At 37.3% G+C, this 18,589-nt stretch overlaps 1 protein-coding gene across 1 annotated transcript in view; it reads left to right on the top strand.

The window, feature by feature from the left end:
• The first annotated feature begins 3,725 nt into the window (after positions 1-3,725).
• Positions 3,726-18,589, top strand: part of LOC124613064 (glycosyltransferase 25 family member) — an 804,128-nt gene continuing 789,264 nt past the window's right edge. The window contains 2 exon segments of the mRNA XM_047141647.1: positions 3,726-4,100; positions 12,283-12,514. Coding sequence (XP_046997603.1) covers positions 3,862-4,100; positions 12,283-12,514 — 471 coding nt within the window. The 5' untranslated portion in view covers positions 3,726-3,861.

The raw sequence follows: 18,589 nt of genomic DNA, 5'->3' as shown, positions 1-18,589 counted from the left end.
AGTCGAATTTTCTAATACATGACATAATTAGGTTAATTTAACAACATACTTAAGTTAATATAACAACTTTATTTTTTTGTGTTTTTTGTTTTTCTTTATTTTTTTATTTTTATTTTTTTTTATTTTTTAAATATTTTTTTTCTTAATTTATATCTAAAAATTCCTCTATGGAGTAGAAGGAGTTGTCATTCAGAAATTCTTTTAATTTCTTCTTAAATACTTGTTGGTTATCTGTCAGACTTTTGATACTATTTGGTAAGTGACCAAAGACTTTAGTGCCAGTATAATTCACCCCTTTCTGTGCCAAAGTTAGATTTAATCTTGAATAGTGAAGATCATCCTTTCTCCTAGTATTGTAGTTATGCACACTGCTATTACTTTTGAATTGGGTTTGGTTGTTAATAACAAATTTCATAAGAGAGTGTATATACTGAGAAGCTACTGTGAATATCCCTAGATCCTTAAATAAATGTCTGCAAGACGATCTTGGGTGGACTCCAGCTATTATTCTGATTACACGCTTTTGTGCAATAAATACTTTATTCCTCAGTGATGAATTCCCCCAAAATATGATGCCATATGAAAGCAATGAGTGAAAATAGGCGTAGTAAGCTAATTTACTAAGATGTTTATCACCAAAATTTGCAATGACCCTTATTGCATAAGTAGCTGAACTCAAACGTTTCAGCAGATTATCAATGTGTTTCTTCCAATTTAATCTCTCATCAATGGACACACCTAAAAATTTTGAATATTCTACCTTAGCTATATGCTTCTGATTAAGGTCTATATTTATTAATGGTGTCATACCATTCCCTGTACGGAACTGTATGTACTGTGTCTTATCAAAATTCAGTGAGAGTCCGCTTACAAGGAACCACTTAGTAATTTTCTGAAAGACAGTATTGACAATTTCATCACTTAATTCTTGTTTGTCACGTGTGATTACTATACTTGTATCATCAGCAAAGAGAACTAACTTTGCCTCTTCATGAATATAGAATGGCAAGTCATTAATATATAATAAGAACAACAAAGGACCCAAGACTGACCCTTGTGGAACCCCATTCTTGATAGTTCCCCAGTTTGAGGAATGTGCTGATCTTTGCATGTTATGAGAACTACTTATTTCAACTTTCTGCACTCTTCCAGTTAGGTACGAATTAAACCATTTGTGCACTGTCCCACTCATGCCACAATACTTGAGCTTGTCTAGCAGAATTTCATGATTTACACAATCAAAAGCCTTTGAGAGATCACCAAAAATCCCAATGGGTGGTGTTTGGTTATTCAGATCATTCAAAATATGACTGGTGAAAGCATATATGGCATTTTCTGTTGAAAAACCTTTCTGGAAACCAAACTGACATTTTGTTAGTACTTCATTTTTACAGATATGTGAAGCTACTCTTGAATACATTACTTTCTCAAAAATTTTGGATAAAGCTGTCAGAAGGGAGATTGGACGGTAATTGTTGACATCAGATCTATCCCCCTTTTTATGCAAAGGTATAACAATAGCATATTTCAGTCTATCAGGGAAAATTCCCTGTTCCAGAGAGCTATTACACAGATGGCTGAGAATCTTACTTATCTGTTGAGAACAAGCTTTTAGTATTTTGCTGGAAATGCCATCAATTCCATGTGAGTTTTTGCTTTTAAGCAAGTTTATTATTTTCCTAATTTCAGAGGGAGAAGTGGGTGAGATTTCAATTGTATCAAATTGCATAGGTATGGCCTCTTCCATTAACAGCCTAGCATCTTCTAATGAACACCTGGATCCTACTATATCCACAACATTTAGAAAATGATTATTAAAAATATTTTCAACTTCTGACTTTTTGTTCGTAAAGTTTTCATTCAATTTGATGGTAATACTGTCTTCCTCTGCTCTTGGTTGACCTGTTTCTCTTTTAACAATATTCCAAATTGTTTTAATTTTATTATCAGAGTTGCTGATTTCAGACATGATACACATACTCCTGGATTTTTTAATAACTTTTCTTAATATAACACAGTAGTTTTTATAATTTTTGATAGTTTCTGGGTCACTACTCTTTCTTGCTGTCAGATACATTTCCCTTTTCCGGTTACAAGATATTTTTATACCCTTAGTAAGCCATGGTTTGTTACAAGGTTTCTTACGAGTATATTTAACTATTTTCTTGGGGAAGCAGTTTTCAAAGGCATTTACAAAAATGTCATGAAATAAATTATATTTTAAATTGGCATCAGGTTCACGGTACACCTCATACCAGTCTAACTGCTGTAGGCTTTCCCTGAAATTTGCAATTGTTAAATCGTTGACTGAACGTACTACTTTGGAGGACTGTTTAGTATTGCTGAATGGAGCTATGTCATATATTGTAACTAGCTGTGCACCATGATCAGAAAGACCATTCTCAACAGGCTGAGCATTTATCTGGTTAAACTTATCTTGGTCTATAAAGAAGTTATCTATCAGTGGGCTGCTATCCTTTACCACCCGAGTAGGAAAATCAATAACGGGTGTCAAATTGAAAGAACGGAGTAATACTTCAAGGTCATTTTTCCTATTACCCTCTTTCAGAGAATCTACATTGAAGTCCCCACAAATAATAATTTGCTTCCCCCTGTCTGACAGATAGCACAACAAGGAGTCCAAATTTTTCAGAAATAGATGAAATTTCCTGATGGAGGCCTATATACAGTTACAATTATAAATGTGCCTTTATTTAATTTAAGCTCACAGGCACATGCTTCTATATGATCAATCTCTATAACATTCTGGAAAGTATCATGAGAAACAGTTGGAGATCAATGGAAGTCTTTGAACGAAAATAATTTGACTGCGTACCTCACATATGCTTATGATAACCAAGTACGCAAAATTAATGACTAGATTGAGGATATCTTGGTTCGGAGGACACAACATGTTATATTGGATGGAGAGTCATCGAAATATATAGAAGTAATATCGGATATGCTACTGGAAAGTTTTTTGGGACCGTTGCTATTCATGTTGTACATTAATAACTTTCTAGTCACGTTAGTTTTTGCTTATGTTGCATCTATCTGTAATGACGTTACGTCTAAAAAATTCTGCACAAATGTTCATTCAAATCTCGATAAGATGTGAAAATCATTCAAAGGTTTGCAGCGTGCCTTAAATAATCGGAAATGTCAAATTTACTCCAGGCCAAAAAAAGAAAAAGACATAGGAGCCTATAACTACGATATTAAAGGCACACAGTAGGAATCGGTCAACTTCTATGTGGAACAATTTGTAAATATATGAAATGAAACGAATCCATTCGTGGGTGAACCAAGTGGCAGACATGGATTTCGACTGCGAGGACAAGATTACAGCAACTACAGCGCGCACCTAGGCGTTTAAGCAGTCATTCTTCCCACGCTGAATACGTGAATGGAACGGGAAATAGCACTAATAAATGGCGGAATGGGAATTACCACTCTGCCATGCAGTTTGCATAGTATGGATATAAAAGTATACAAGAGCCGCTTGAAATAATTGATGGTTTATTTATTAGTGCAGTTACAACCAAGTACAAGTTGCTCCTTGGGTGCGCTAAAGTAAAAGTGATTTCTATGTATCACCACAGTTTTTAATTATATTAGCCTGTGTTATCACTGATGGAAATTTACTTTTCGATACTAGTTTACTTTGATGTGTAGTCGATATTATGCTGTATCTCGAAAAATCGACAACAGTACCATCGATTAAATGTCGACATACTACCGCTTGGTGTGGTTTGCAAATTGATTTCTGTACCTGCCAACAGGTGGCATTATCGTAGACGTCAGGGGGACTTTTGAATTCGAAACATAAACAAATCGGTGTATACAGTAACTACACAGAATATGAGAAGCAGAAGGCATAGCGTGGCAATGCATTGCCCCGTCAGTTGCAGTTTTGGGTTGTACAGTGCAATACTTATTATTTTTGCATTCATTAGAGCAGAAGAACTTACCGATCCTCAAAGTTTGAGAGATCCTACGGTTGTCATCGCAATTCTAGTTCGAAATAAAGCTCATACATTGCCTTACTTTCTGACGCTCCTAGAGAGGTTAGAATACCCAAAAGATAGGATATCATTGTGGTACGTTCGTTTCCAAAATATCTTTTCATATTTTATTTATAAAACCCAAGTTTTCTTTAATGTAAGGTTAATTTCGAATCCCTCCCTAAAAGAACCTGGGGGAGAAAAACACCATTTATAAGATTATAATGTTTTATTTGTTTAGCTTTAAATGATTACAATGTGTAAAACTCCGCGATGTGTTTCGTATATTGATGGTTCGTGCATGCTATCCATGAAAAGTGGAAGAAATTATTTTTACATGTGCGCTGCGAGTGTTTTATTGTTCTTGTTAGAAGTAACATTGTAGTTCTGTTGTCGTAAACTTAAAAATATAGTGCGTGAAATTCTTGTATGTTCCTGTCATGGAAGCTGTTTGAGATGTACTGGTTGTAGATACTCTTTCAGAGTAGAGTTCAGAAAACGCGATGATATGCATGACATTCAGTGTGTAACTTACTCAGTGACAATGTTGTTCAGTTTTGCAGTATTAGTTTATTTATATTTTGTAAGTAGGTTAACTACGCTATAAATTGTGGTCAATGTACTATAAGTTTTGTATTTGTATCAGACAGGGAAAAATTGTTAACAGCTTGTTTTAAAATTGGTGTAACGTGTTACTTTTCTTCTCGTTTGCTATCCATATAACTGTTAATATAAAGACTGTGAGCTCACAGACGGGAGAGTTACTGATTTTCAGCTTGCTTGTATTTGCAGTCTCCGCTCATGATTGCCTCCTTGAAATTGATGTCCCAAAGTTATCCATGATGTACCTCTATGTGCCAGAATATATCCTTTACATCTGTATTTGATTGTTTATTTTTTACCCGTGGGTATTCTGTCGGAATCTGCAAACATGCACCAAATTTGGTTGGCAACCACTTTGCCCAGTCTGTATCTCTTACAACTGGTGTAGCAAGGTTATTATTTCTTGTTTAATATTCCAACTTCTTTTGGTATTGCTCCTTTAGTTTAGATTAAGTATATGGTAAGTCAATTTTTAGAGAAATAAGTTTATTACATTAGTGCAGTGTCTGAAATTTGTTTTCAGCTACAGCTGATTCTCTGCTTTCTCTCACTGAAATGCAAAATACTGATCTTCAGCCTCTTACAGTAGGCCAATCTCACTTTTAATAGAAAAAGTTAATTTAATATACTGCAGAAACATAACAAATCAGGAATTGCTTGTACTTGATCTTTCATTACTAAACCACACCTATCCTTTCTTTTCTTTCTTTCTTTAAATTTATCTAACGATTACTGAGACAATACCTATGGCTATATTATAAAATATTTTCTTTAGTAAGGACCCAAGCTGATCACAATATTTTGCAGTTCTTATTTGATTACCATTGTCAGACTGGTTTTTTGCCACCTATTAATCTCAACTAGGCCCTACTTAAGACAGTGGTATCTAGAGAGAGATTCATTGTCACACCATACCCTTGTGTCATAGTTAGAGTGTATGAATTTCAGTGAATTATCAACAGCTATTGTTGTCACCTTCAACCTAACAGCTGGTTTGATGCAGCTCCAGGAAAAAGTTACAGTGTGTCCTCAAATTTTTTTGTAGTTAGTCTAACATGTGTGTACATAATATTCACCAAAATGTCCACTTGATATATATCTGTTATGTAATTCAGCTTCCAAAAACATATCGTGTGATTTTTTTTTTTTTTTTTATATATAAAGAAGGCTAATTGCGTCAGTCAACTGTACATCCTACAGGCTATTCTCAAGATAGTATCCTTTCCATTCAGATGATTTTCCGAGTCTTTTGTGGTCCCCGACAGAATTATATCATCAGCAAATGTTGTGTGTTTATTACTTCTCCTTAATGTTTAATTTCTTCTCTAAATTCTCTTGAATTTCTGCTACTACTTGTTTTGTATATGTGTAGACAACATACCACCATACAAGGACTATGCCAAGCAAAGTACTGTGGGATCCAAACAAACTGTCGGTCAGATGACAGCATTACTTTCTTGGTACTGCCAGGTCAATTTCATCATGTTTGGCTCTCCTAAGGCTCTTAAGACTTCTGAGGGAATGTCATCTAGTCCAGCTTCCTTGTTTCGACTTGCATCTTTCCGTGATGTATCAAATTATTCTCACAGTATTACTTCCCCCATGTTATCTTCATCCATTTTGTCATGCATTTATGTAATATTGTTTCAACCTCCATTCCTCTGCATAGTCCTCATATTTATTCCTTCCACCTATTGCCCTTTTCTCCTTTCTCCTTTGTTTTGTGCTAGTTTGCCATCAGAAATTTGGATGTTCATGCATCTGCTTATCTTTCCTCCAAAGTTACACAACAGATCACACACACATTTACATAAACGGATCCTCTCTCTCTCTCTCTCTCTCTCTCTCTCTCTCTCTCTCTCTCTCTCTCTCTCTCTCTCTCTCTCTCTCTCACACACACACACACACACACACACACACACGACCATTGTCTCTGGCTGTCAAGGCCAGAGACAGTGGACGTGGGTGTGAGTTGTGTTTGTGTGAATGTGTGTGTGTTCTGTTGTTAATTCAGAAAAAAGTCCTTTTGGCTGAAAGCTTGCCTGTGTAGCAGCTTTTTTGTTGTGCCTGCCTGTGACTCAACATCTTCACTTTATGGCGAATAGCAGTTTATCCTTTTCGTTATATTGTCATTATTCCATTCTGGGTTTTCCACTGTTGGACTTTCTCAACAATTTCTGGCAGATTCAAATTACTGAGGTCTCTCTTCCTTTATTTCAAATTTTTTTGCAGTCTCTTCAAGTTTCAGTCTGCATGTCTTAACTGTCAAATTAGGGTCAGAGCATTGTCTGCATATGGACACATTTTACAGTGTAAAACCTACTTTCTAAAACCTTGTCTTACTGTTACCTACTGTACCAAAAATATTTTGTTGTCGTCAGGTCTCATTCATGTGTACAACCATGCTCCAGTATTTTTAAGTCAGGTGTATGCAGTGAGACTTTATTCCTTTCTCACAGTCCACATTTTCGTAACTTTTTTTCCTCCTGTTCCTTTTCCCACTATCAAATTTGACCATCTTAGCTAATTTTGAATCTCCAGTAACATAGTGGATGATTTCTTTTAACTAAGCATACCTTTTCCATCCCTTCATCATGTGCAGAGCTATCAACCATGTATACTTTATTATTCTAGTTGTCATGTTTTGCTGTCTACGGTGATCCATTCACTATGCTGTTCATGGTAGTTAACCCACATAACTATTTTTTTCTTTTGTTCATTATTAGATCTATGCCCCAGATAGAAATTCTATTTTGCATGTATACCAGTGCACTGAGACTCCTGTTCTTTGTGCCATTCCACTTCACTAATACCATCTATATTTAGCCTGGACCTATTAATAACTGTACATTCCACTGACCAAATTTTTGTATGGACAGCCACTCCTTTATTTTTATTAACTGTATAATCCAGGGTGTTCATAATGTCCAGGAACGCTTTCAATTATTTATTGCACAAGAACTAAACATTGTAAAGATGTCATACATATTGCATTTTGAAGAGAAACTCGGAAAGTTTTTTGTACAAACATTCGATACGTGAACCATGAGCAGACATCAATGTGGTAATCCAATTCTTGCCATGCCCATCCCAGCATGGCATCATCAACTGTGGCAGTCACTTCCCGTATTCTCTCCCGGAGCTCTGCTACATCACGTGGTAGAGGCGGTACCGACACCACATCTTTAATGTGTCCCCACAGAAAAAAGTCATGCAGAGTGGGATCTGGTGTTCGGGGAGGCCATTTCATGAAACAGCTGTCCTCTTCTGTAGCACGGCCGATCCTTCGTGCCACAGCTCTGTGTTCAAGGTACCCACGAACTTCTCGATGAAAATGGGGTGGCGCCCCATCCTGCTGAAATGGCCTTCCATGTTGGTGGCTTCTTACCGTACTTGGTTCTAAACATCAGTTGAACAGCTGTAGCACACTTGTTTTTGTCAAACTCCAACACACAGAAAGCTCGCTCCACACTGGAACTTGCCACATTTGCGACTAGCGCTGACTTTTGGCATATTACCAAACTACGATGTGGCGGTATATGTGAAAACAAAAAACTTTCAGGGTTTCTCTTCAAAATGACATATATATGATATCTGTGCAATGTTTGGTTCTTGTGCAATAGATAATTGAAAGTGTTCCTGGACTTTATATACAACCTGTGTTATAATACACATGTGTATCTCTCAAGGGGAAACCTCCAGTTTTACTGATTTTCAAGTGATGCCCAAACAGAGATTACATATATGCGTGTTTTACACATTCTCTTCTTCTTCCATGATTGACAGAGTCTGAATGATAAAATCTTACCACACTGGCTATCATTGGATAAAATAAAATACCCATTTATTTTAATTCATTCAGTTACCAAAAGTGAAGGCTGTCATTCAGAATTTCAATATTGGTGTGAAAATCAAACACTTTGTATTTAAGAAGCTTTTTATATCTAGGTGCATGTTTTGAAAAGTGTGTTGTTCATTTGTATTCTGTTTTCTCTATTCTAATCTTGCTACCCACTATCATTGTTTCTATTTCATCTGTGGATGTGGTGCAACTCTATGTTGTAGAATTATTCATGCTAAAAAAAGTCCTTCGAAAAGGTTCTGCTCTTGGCTTACTAAGTGTGTTTGGTAATCAGCCGTGGAGGATAGCTCAGCCAATGTTTCGTGATGAAAACAGTTCTTTGCATTATATGAAGGAGTGAGATATAATGTATTACAAAATTGTTAAGGCTCTCGTGATCACTTGTTGACAAATTGCCTGTTGGCCTGTGTCTGGTTCCTGGGCTGACGTACGTTTGACAACAAGTGTCAGCCACAGAACACGAGATGTGAGCTTTGCCCTTCTTTGAGTAACCTCGTGAGCTTTGAATCCCTTGATCAGTCTGAATTTATCAAACTGTTATGCAGTTCCAGTATAAGCTGTTTTCAAATTTATGTTCCATGAATAATGTATATTGTACTGTGCTGGTGTGTGACATCACTTCCTGTAACATGACACAGTAATAGTGTGAGTAGTTGTTGGCCGACATAACTTGCTATTATATAGTCACTAGCATGTAACACAACAGTGGAAGCCTGCTTCTGCAAGACTTGTTTTTGTAGGAAGCAGTACTTCCCATCAACATGCGATGAAATGATCAATAACATTACAGTGGTAAACAAGTTCTATAGACTTTTGGCAGTGAATTCAAGTTGATAAAAGTCAGCAGTTTTGGCTTCAGCATATTAGCTAAAATAACAAGAAGACTATCAATGTCGCAGTTGTGCCTGTCATCAGAAGAAAAAAGAAACATGAAATCTGTAAACAGTTATACATTTAAAAAAGATTTATAAAATAAATTCAATTAAATACTGTAAATGTTTTATGATAAATGCAGTGCAAATGAATATAAATGACATTCTCACAACAAACTTGATCTGTGGAGGTTCCATTATGTTTCAGTAAACTCCTCTGAAGAACTGTACCAAAAGTGCTCAATGTTCCCTTATGGCTACATTTATGTAATTACTCTGCAATTCACAATTAAGTGTCTAGCAGATGGTTTATTGAACCACCTTCGAGCTAATGAGCGTGGTAGCTTAGCAATGGACGACGGTTCAAACCCATGTTTGGCCATCCTGATTTAGGTTTTATGCGATTTCCCTAAATAGCTTGAGGTAAATGCCAGACTGGTTCCTTCAAAAGGGCATGGCCACTTTTCTTCTCCATCATTTCTTAATCTGAGCTTGTACTCCGTCTCTAAAGAACTCCTTGTCGACAGCTCATTAAACACTAAAGTCCTCCTCCTCCTTCAAGCTGTTTCTCTACCATTCCACTCTCAAGCAGTGTGCAGGAAAATTAACACTTAAATCTTTCTGTGTTAGTGCTGATTTCTTATATTTTATTATGATGATCATTTCTGCATTTGTATATGGGCACCCACAAAATGTTTTTGCACTCTAAAGAGATGGTTGGGGATTGAAATGTCATTAGAAGATCCTGCTGCAGTGAAAAATGCCTTTATTTTAATGATTACCACCCTAACTCGTGTATCATATCCATCGCACACTCTGCCCTATTTTGTGACAATACGAAATGAGCTGCCCCTCTTTGAACTTTTTTTGTGTCCTCTGTCAGTCCTATCTGAAGCAGATCCCATACCATGCAGCAATACTGCAAAAGAGGACGGACAAGCCTAGTGTAGGCAGTTTCTTTAGCAGACCTGTTAACATTTTGCAAGTGTTCTACCTGTAAACCACAGTCTTCAGCTACCTTTCCCAACAACATTATCTACATGATCATTCCAATTTAAGTTATTCGTAATTCTAATTCCTAAGTATTTAGTTAAGTTTACAGCCTTTAGATTTGTATGATTTATCATGTAACCAGTATTTAGTGGATTCGTTTTAGTACCTCTACTGATGGCTTCACACTTTACATTACTTAGTCAATTGCAACTTTTCACGCCATACAGATATTTTGTTCAAATCATTTTGCAGGTAGTTTTGACCATCTGATGACTTAAAAGGACAATAAATGACAGCATTATCTGCAAACAATCTAAGAAGGCTGCTCAGATTGTCTCATAAGTTGTGTATGTATATCAGGAACAGCAGAAGGCCTATAACACTTTCTTGAGGAGCAGGGGATGTTACTTTCATTTTAGTCAATGACTTTGTCAGTTACTGTGAACTGTGATCTTTGGCAGGAGATCATGATTACAGTTGCACAACAGAGATGTACTCCACAGACACACAATTTGATCAGAAGTTGCTTGTGTGGAATGGTGTCAAAAGCCTTCTAGAAATGTAAAAATATGGAATCACTTTGAAATCACCTGTTCATAGCACTCTTTACTTTGTGAGAATAAACAACCAATTGCATTTCACAAGAACAATGTTTTCTGAATCCATGTTGACTGTTTGTTAATAAATCATTTTCTTTGAGGCAATTCATAATGTTAGAACACACAATATGTTCCAAAATCCTACTGTAAATCAATGTTAGTGATAGTTGTCTGTTCATATTGAAAGTGGCATAAATGTCTGACTGTTGTTTTTCCAACTTGATACACAAGCAACAGAAGAATACCAATTGTAAATACATTTTTACTCCATAATTTGTTGTACCTCTGAAATATAGCGGACACACACACACACACACACACACACACACACACACACACACACACACACACACACACGGGTCGTGTGTGTGTGTTGTTGATGAAGGTCAATGGCCAAAAGCTTTAAGTGTAAGAGTATTTTTGTTGTGCCTATTTGCGACTCAGCATCTCCGCTATATGGTAACAACTTTCCTTCTCATAATATTGTTACATCCCATCCTGGATTTTCCATTATTTCGTACCTCTGAAATAGTTAAATAACTGAATTTTCCACATCAAGCATCACTAATATGAAATTTCATACAAAATAATGAAGTTTAAGTCCATGTCTCCTTCGTCTGGTCACCTATACACCACATTAGGTTCCCCTTGCACTTCCAGTAACTTTTTACAAATGAATTTTTGAGTCACTAAAGTTGTCATAGTAGTAGTATAACCAGTATTGATTCCCATGGCTTCTCAAGGTAGTTTTCTTCCCATTCTGATGATAATTATTTTGTAAGCTCACTATCCAAAATCCTCAGTCTGACAATTCATTGCATATTCTGTTAGTTTTTTTATGTGTGCAGTTACCTTGTCTTTTTATGGTAGTGAACTCAGAGATTGAAATCTACCAAAATCTTTTGTTGAGATCTGCAAATCTAAGTAAGAGACTACTTTTTATTTCTGTAAGATGAAAATTCAGTTTGCAACTTGAGACTGTAATGTGCACAAAAGCAACACTTGAAGGCTGATTCGGTATCTGAGTAAGTGAGATATATTGTTAGATATGAAAATGCTGCTACATTCATAGGGGCAAAAATTCTGAATAAATAGCAGCACTGAAATTATCTGTTTTCAAAAATGACATATTTGGTTACCCTTAAAATGGTTTAAGTATTTTCTTATGTTTTGTCTGTATCTTCAGTCAGATTAACACACAAATGCTGTAACCAATTGCACATGACTGCAATTTCATTAAGAAATTACATTGTTTTGCTTGGCAAATGTTTATCTATTGTTTTGCTTGGCAAATGTTTATCTATTGTTAATAAAGTTGCTGTTGCACTGTAATTATACTTTTCTCCAAGGGTAAGAAGCGACCACAATGAAGATTCATCCCTGGAAATACTAAAGAAGTGGCTGACAACTGTTGAAAATGACTACCATTCTATAAGTGCTGAGCTGTTGTCATCACCACCCGACCGCTTGCCAGGGGAGAACAGTTCTGTTGCATGGTCTAAACAAAGATTTACTCATGTTATTCAACTGAGAGAAGAAGCACTAATGGTAGCGAGATATGTGTGGGCAGATTATATATGGGTGAGTGAAAATATGTGTATCATCAGTTTACTATCAGGACAATATTGTGACTAATGATACAGTCAAAGCCATTTCCAAATAACAAAATATACCTACATTTTTTATAAATTTTTATTTGCAGCTATGAGATGCAATACACATTTAGGCAATTACACAAAGAATACGGATCTAATGAACTGCTTGTACTTTTATAAAATTGCTAGATAGTGAACATCTGTGGATAATTTTTTACTTGAGCAGTAACATTTTTGCCATTGACTGGATATGTTTACTGTAAACTCCTCAATTTTTAATCTTGGATTTCAGTCTAGCAGCAAGTGGCTTAAATGCTGAAACATACAAAATGGATGTTACCTTGTATGGTGGTTATCAACATTCGTAATACACACCACTGGTGTGTAAAAGATGGAAATGATCTTTGAGGAATTGTTTTTATGCTCCCTACACCCATCACTGAATTCAGTTCCTTGGGAACTGTTTACATCTGTTACAAACCAGTGCTACACATAATGGATACTGATGAGCTGTACAAGCTCACATCCATTTTTATTTCTTTTACCTATTTTGACAGTTGCTGTGTTTCAGTAAGTACACAAACCACTGCTAATGGGGAGTAATGACTTAGAAGAAAATGTGATGTTTGATGATTTTGTACACTTTTAATGATCTTGGGGAACCTGGTGGAGATTGAAATTTCAGCTGTTCTGGCAAAAATGATGAAAATGATGATGGACCAAAAGACAATTCTGTCTGTGATTTAAAAGGGAAAAAATTGTCATCAGAAATGTTGCACATGTGCAACCTCAGAACAGAAGTAGACAATGACGTATTTTTTACTTTGGTTGCAATAGAAAATGTGCTTCAGCAAGTGTGCTGGGCATAACTGACGCAGAAAATAATCACTAATTTCTTTGCAAAATAAAAACGAATTTTTTTGCATATTTTTAGAAATATTTATGTTCATTCAAAGTGTTAAAATAAATAAAAATTGGTACAAAAGATCAGATTTCTCTTAATTTTAATTGTAGCTCTCCCTTTCACTTTTCATTGTAAAGAAATATGAATGTTTTTGAAACTGTTGCATTATTTTTTAACTATGTTCACATTTACTTTTTCTTGGTTCCCCTCGATCAGCCAAACATCTTCCACTTCAGTCCGTGAAAATTTTATTAAATTTGCTCTCAATTATTTGAACTTTTGCTAAGCTCCCTTGAACTTCAAATTTTCAAGGATCATGTTTGTATAAAAACTGAATCAAGAAAATCTCTTCATTTACTGTTTTCAGCATTGTTCCTGTGTTATTAGGCAGCTCCCTTACAGTGTGAATCTGTATAGCACCTCTTATGTGCACACTGAGCAAGACCCACAAATGTGCTCCAGCTGTCTGGAATCATGTGGCACAAAGCTATTTAAATCGCATTTGCATGTATAAATTCCCTTGACCCCCTTTAATCGGCATCTACAACCAATAACACCTTGTGTGGTGGCTTGTATGACAAGGAAGAAAAGGAGATTGATGCTGGACGTCATACTAGTGTGTCCTGTGGCATACTGACATTGGGCTTGGCCAGAGATGGAGCTAGTGCAGGTGGGTTTCTGCCACCTCTGGAGGGAGTTGTTGACTTTGCTGTGGTATGGTGAGTGCCATGAATGGCATGGGAGGATTAAAGGCTCAACTTCTATGGGCACCAACAGTTGTGTGAATGAGTATTTAGGCTCTTGTGACTTGTGGTGGGGCCTGAGGTTACAATGGTGGACATGGCATGGACATGGGTGGTGCATGCCTGTGGGCAGGATCACAGCAAGTTACGCATGTCCTTGTGAGGTGTGAGCAGGGGTATGGGCTATTCATGCTGCTGTGGCCAAAGCTGTTTCCTATGGCATACCATCTGCACTTTGTCTGCCTGTGATGTCAAAAAGCTGGGGGACCCCTGTGATGAACGATGAGGCCTTGCAACCAACCTGGGTCCAATTGAAACTATGAGCCCAGTGGTGGGAGCATGTAGAGTAGTAGGTGCTCAAATACCCTTTGTGAGCCCTCACAAAAATGGTTCAAAAAATTTGAACACTAAGCAATATTTGTGTAAGTGCAAAATTTTGGTCAGGCTGCAACCAGTGTCAAGGGTTGTTATATACATTGTAAGGAAGCTGGCGAGGGTTTCGTTGAATGATAACGTAGCTTTCCTCAGCTGCCCACTGAGGTTTGTGACAAACTACTCCTCTGCCTCTGAATTAGGTGCTGTGTGAAAAGGACAATGTCTGCAGAAATCCACATAACTTATGGAAAATTTGACACTGTATCCACTACTAGAAACCGCATTGCTCCATGGACTGGTCTGGTGAAGTCCACATTCACTCACTCCCACAGGCGATCTGGAACAGGCTGTGAGTAAAATTCTTTGGTGGGGTCAGCCAGATTATAGAGGCAAGTGACATGCTTGGCCCACATGTTAAATATCTTTGTCCAACTGGGGCCACACCTGGGATATAATATCCCCAGTGCATTGTGTGAATCCTCTGGACGATACAGGGGGGCAGAATCTGAGTAAGACAGTGACTTGGCATTCCTCCTCCTCAGTAGTGAGCAATGTAGCAGTAGAACATCCTTGTTGGCATTTAGTTGGAGATGGAGGAGAAGCATGTCTTAAATGCAGGTTCAGGCTCTGTAGGTAAGTGCTCTGGTCACCCTGCTCTACTGACAGTAGTAGCAGGTCCATCTTGTGGCTGTGGCTACTTCAAGAGCTAGATACTCAATCAAGGGTATTTTGCATAGTACATCCAGGGCGAAACAGCATCTTGTGAATATTGAAGTCTGGATGCATTCCCATAGACATGTGATGTAGTGCATTGGCATTTGTTATTGGACAGGGAGGTGACGGTGTATTTCATAATTATAGTTACTTAAAAACGTCGCCCACTGTTGCAGTGTAGCATCATTTTATCTGGAAGCTTTTGATAGTGGACCAAAAAGAGAGCATTGGCACATGGAATGTTGTGCCCGTACAACAATACATTAAACTTTTTTGTAGCACAGATTATTGCCAAAGCATCCTTTTGAATGTGAAAGCAGTTCATCTGTACTGCTGTCAATGTTTTATAAGCAACCACATTGGGTGATCCATGCTGCCATAGTTCTTGAGACAGTATAGTACCAATACTATTTTGAGACGTACCAGTTGCTGAAGTTGGGTGCATGCTTGGTGTGAAAGTTGCCAGGCAAAGAGAAGATTTGAGACTTTTCTTTTTAGTTTAAGAATAGGCTGCAACTCACTCCATATCTGATGATTATCATCGCTGCACTCAGTGTAGAAGTAGTGGGGCTCAATTCCCAGTACCTCCTCAGAATTTTTCTGTGATAAGAATGGTGTTAACTCAGTCTTGTGACACCAGCTGGGGAGCTGCATCAGTAATGAAGCAGCTGCATCGTCAGGATTCATCTATTGGCATTAACTGTGGGAGTGATTGGCAACATGCCGGTCACAAGTCCCATGATCATACATCACTCATCTTATTGCCTTGTAGGCAGCAGTTGGAACAGGCCTAAGCCCTGGGTGGTGGTTAAGTTTTTATTATAACTTGTTGGTAGCTGTTGGTGGACCAACAAATTTTATGCCTGTTTTACAAGTTATATTTGTAGGTCATGCAATTTAAACTGATTTAGTTATACACTTACTATAATATTTACCTCTCCCCCAAAAGATTGAAACTCTTTTAAACCTGTAGGTACAGATAATTCAGTTATGCCTCATGTGTGGCATAAAATGAAAACTGAAAGTGTGATCCTATGCATTTAATGGTTAGCTCTTACTGAGTTGGCGCTTCTCAGTGGGTAAACAGTGTTTGAAGGCTTTAGATATACTGCTCTTGTGTGGTCCTCATTACAGAAATATTGACCAGGTAATCTGCACAGGCTATAGAAGCATATATAACTAGGGAAAAGATACACTGTGTATAGGAAAATTAAAGACACAGTTGGAGAAAAGAAGAATAGATGTACAAATATCAAGAGCTCAGGTGACAATCCAGTACTAACTAAAGAATGGGAAATTGAAAGGTGGAAGGAGTATCTACAGGGATTACAAGAGAAATGAACTTCAAGACAATATTATAGGAAGGGAAAATTATGTAGGTGGAGATGAGTTGGGAGATATGATATTGCAAGAAGAATTTGGCTGAGCAATGAAAGATCCAAGTTGAAACAAGGCCCATGGAGTAGATGACAATCCCTCAGAAATACTGGTACTCTTGGGAGAACCAGCCATAACGAAACTATTCCACCTGGTGTGCAAGAGTACAAGATAGGTGAAAAACTTGCAGACTTAAAGGAGAATGTAATGATTCCAATTCCTAAGGGAGCAAGTGTTTCACAGATATGAATATTACCAGATCGTCAGTTTAGTACACCATGATTGCAAAGTACTTACCCAAATTATTAATAGAAGGATGGAAAAACTGTTAGACGCCGATCTTGGGGAACAAATGTAAGAACATGTGAGGCAGAACTGATCTTATAACTTCAATTAAAAGATAGATTAAGGAAAGGCAAACACACATTTAATGCTTCCGACAATGTCAACTGGAGTACACTCTTAGAAATTCTGAAGCCAGCATGCATAAAACACAGGTAGTGCAAGGAAACCAGACAGTAGTTACAAGAATCAGGGAACATAAATGGGTAACAGCAGTTGAGAATGGAGGGAGACAGGGCTGTAGCCTATCCCTGATATTATTCAATCTGTACATTGAGCAAGCAGTAAGGGAAACCAAAGAAATATTTGGAGACGGAATCAAAATTTTCGGAGAATAAATAAAAACTTTGCTGTTTGCCAGTGACATAGCAGTTCTGTCAGAGACCATAAAGAGCTTGGAATAACAGTTGTTTCAATGGATAATGTCTTGAAAGGAGGACATAAAATGAACTTTAACAAAAGCAAAATGGAATGTAGTCAAATTAAATCAGTTGATACCGAGGGAATTGGATAGGAAATGAGAATCTGAAAGAAGTAAAACTTCTGCTGCTTGGGCAATAAAATAACTGATGATGGTTGAAGTAGAGAGGATATAAAATGCAGTTGCAAGAAAAGCTTTTCCTAAGAAAAGAAATTTGTCAATACTGAATATAGATTTAAGTAGTGGAAAGTAGAAAGTCTTTTCTGAGGGTATTTGTCTCGAATGTAGCCTTGTAAGTAAGTGAAACATAGATGATAAACAGACAAGAAGGGAACAGGAACTTCTGAAATATAGTGTTTCAGAAGAATTTATTTATAACATCGTGCAGCTGTGTCAGCAACTGTGATAAATGAACATGTAACAAGTCAGCCTCAGTTGCAAATAGAAACCAATCTTATCTCAGGTTTCAGCCAAAATAATTTGACCTTCTTCAGAAGCCAGTGACACTAAACTATTGCATGCCAAAATTTTTCTATGTCAAGTATAAATCTGTAGCACCATAATAACCAGTCATAAATCTACATTACTTGGGCTGAAGACAAACAGCAGGCCCAGCTTCGCGGACAAGATTGGTAGGCCACGAGAGCTGCGCTGGAACTCCAGCAGCTCTCGTGGCATACCAACCTCGTCCGCGCAGCGGGGCCTGCTGTTTCTCTTCAGCCCAAGAAATTTAGATTTATGACTGGTTACTACGGTGCTACAGTTTTATACTTGACATAACCAAATTTTGGGCTGAAACCTGGGTAAAGATTGGTTTCTATTTGCAACTGAGGCTGATGTGTTACATGTTTCAGAAGAATGCTAAAGATTAGACAGGTAGATCTTGTAACCAATTAGGTGGTACTGAACAGAACTGGGGAGAGAAAAAAAAGTGGCATAACTTGACTAAAAGAGGGGATCTGTTGACAGGACATGTTATGAGACATGAAGGGATCACCAGCTTACTACTGGAGGGAATTGTGGGGGTAAAAATTGTAGAGGGAGGCCAAGAGATGAATACAGGAAGCAGGTTCAAAAGGATGTAGGTTGCAGTAGTTATTTGGAGATAAAGAAGCTTGCACAGGATAGTGAATTATGGAGAGCTGTATCAAACCATTCTTTGATTGAAGACTACAGCAACAATTT

This window comes from Schistocerca americana, chromosome 4 (assembly GCF_021461395.2).
Source record: "Schistocerca americana isolate TAMUIC-IGC-003095 chromosome 4, iqSchAmer2.1, whole genome shotgun sequence".
Taxonomy (NCBI): domain Eukaryota; kingdom Metazoa; phylum Arthropoda; class Insecta; order Orthoptera; family Acrididae; genus Schistocerca; species Schistocerca americana.
The sequence above is the reverse complement of the archived record's forward strand: the minus strand, read 5'-3'. Positions and strand labels throughout refer to the sequence as shown.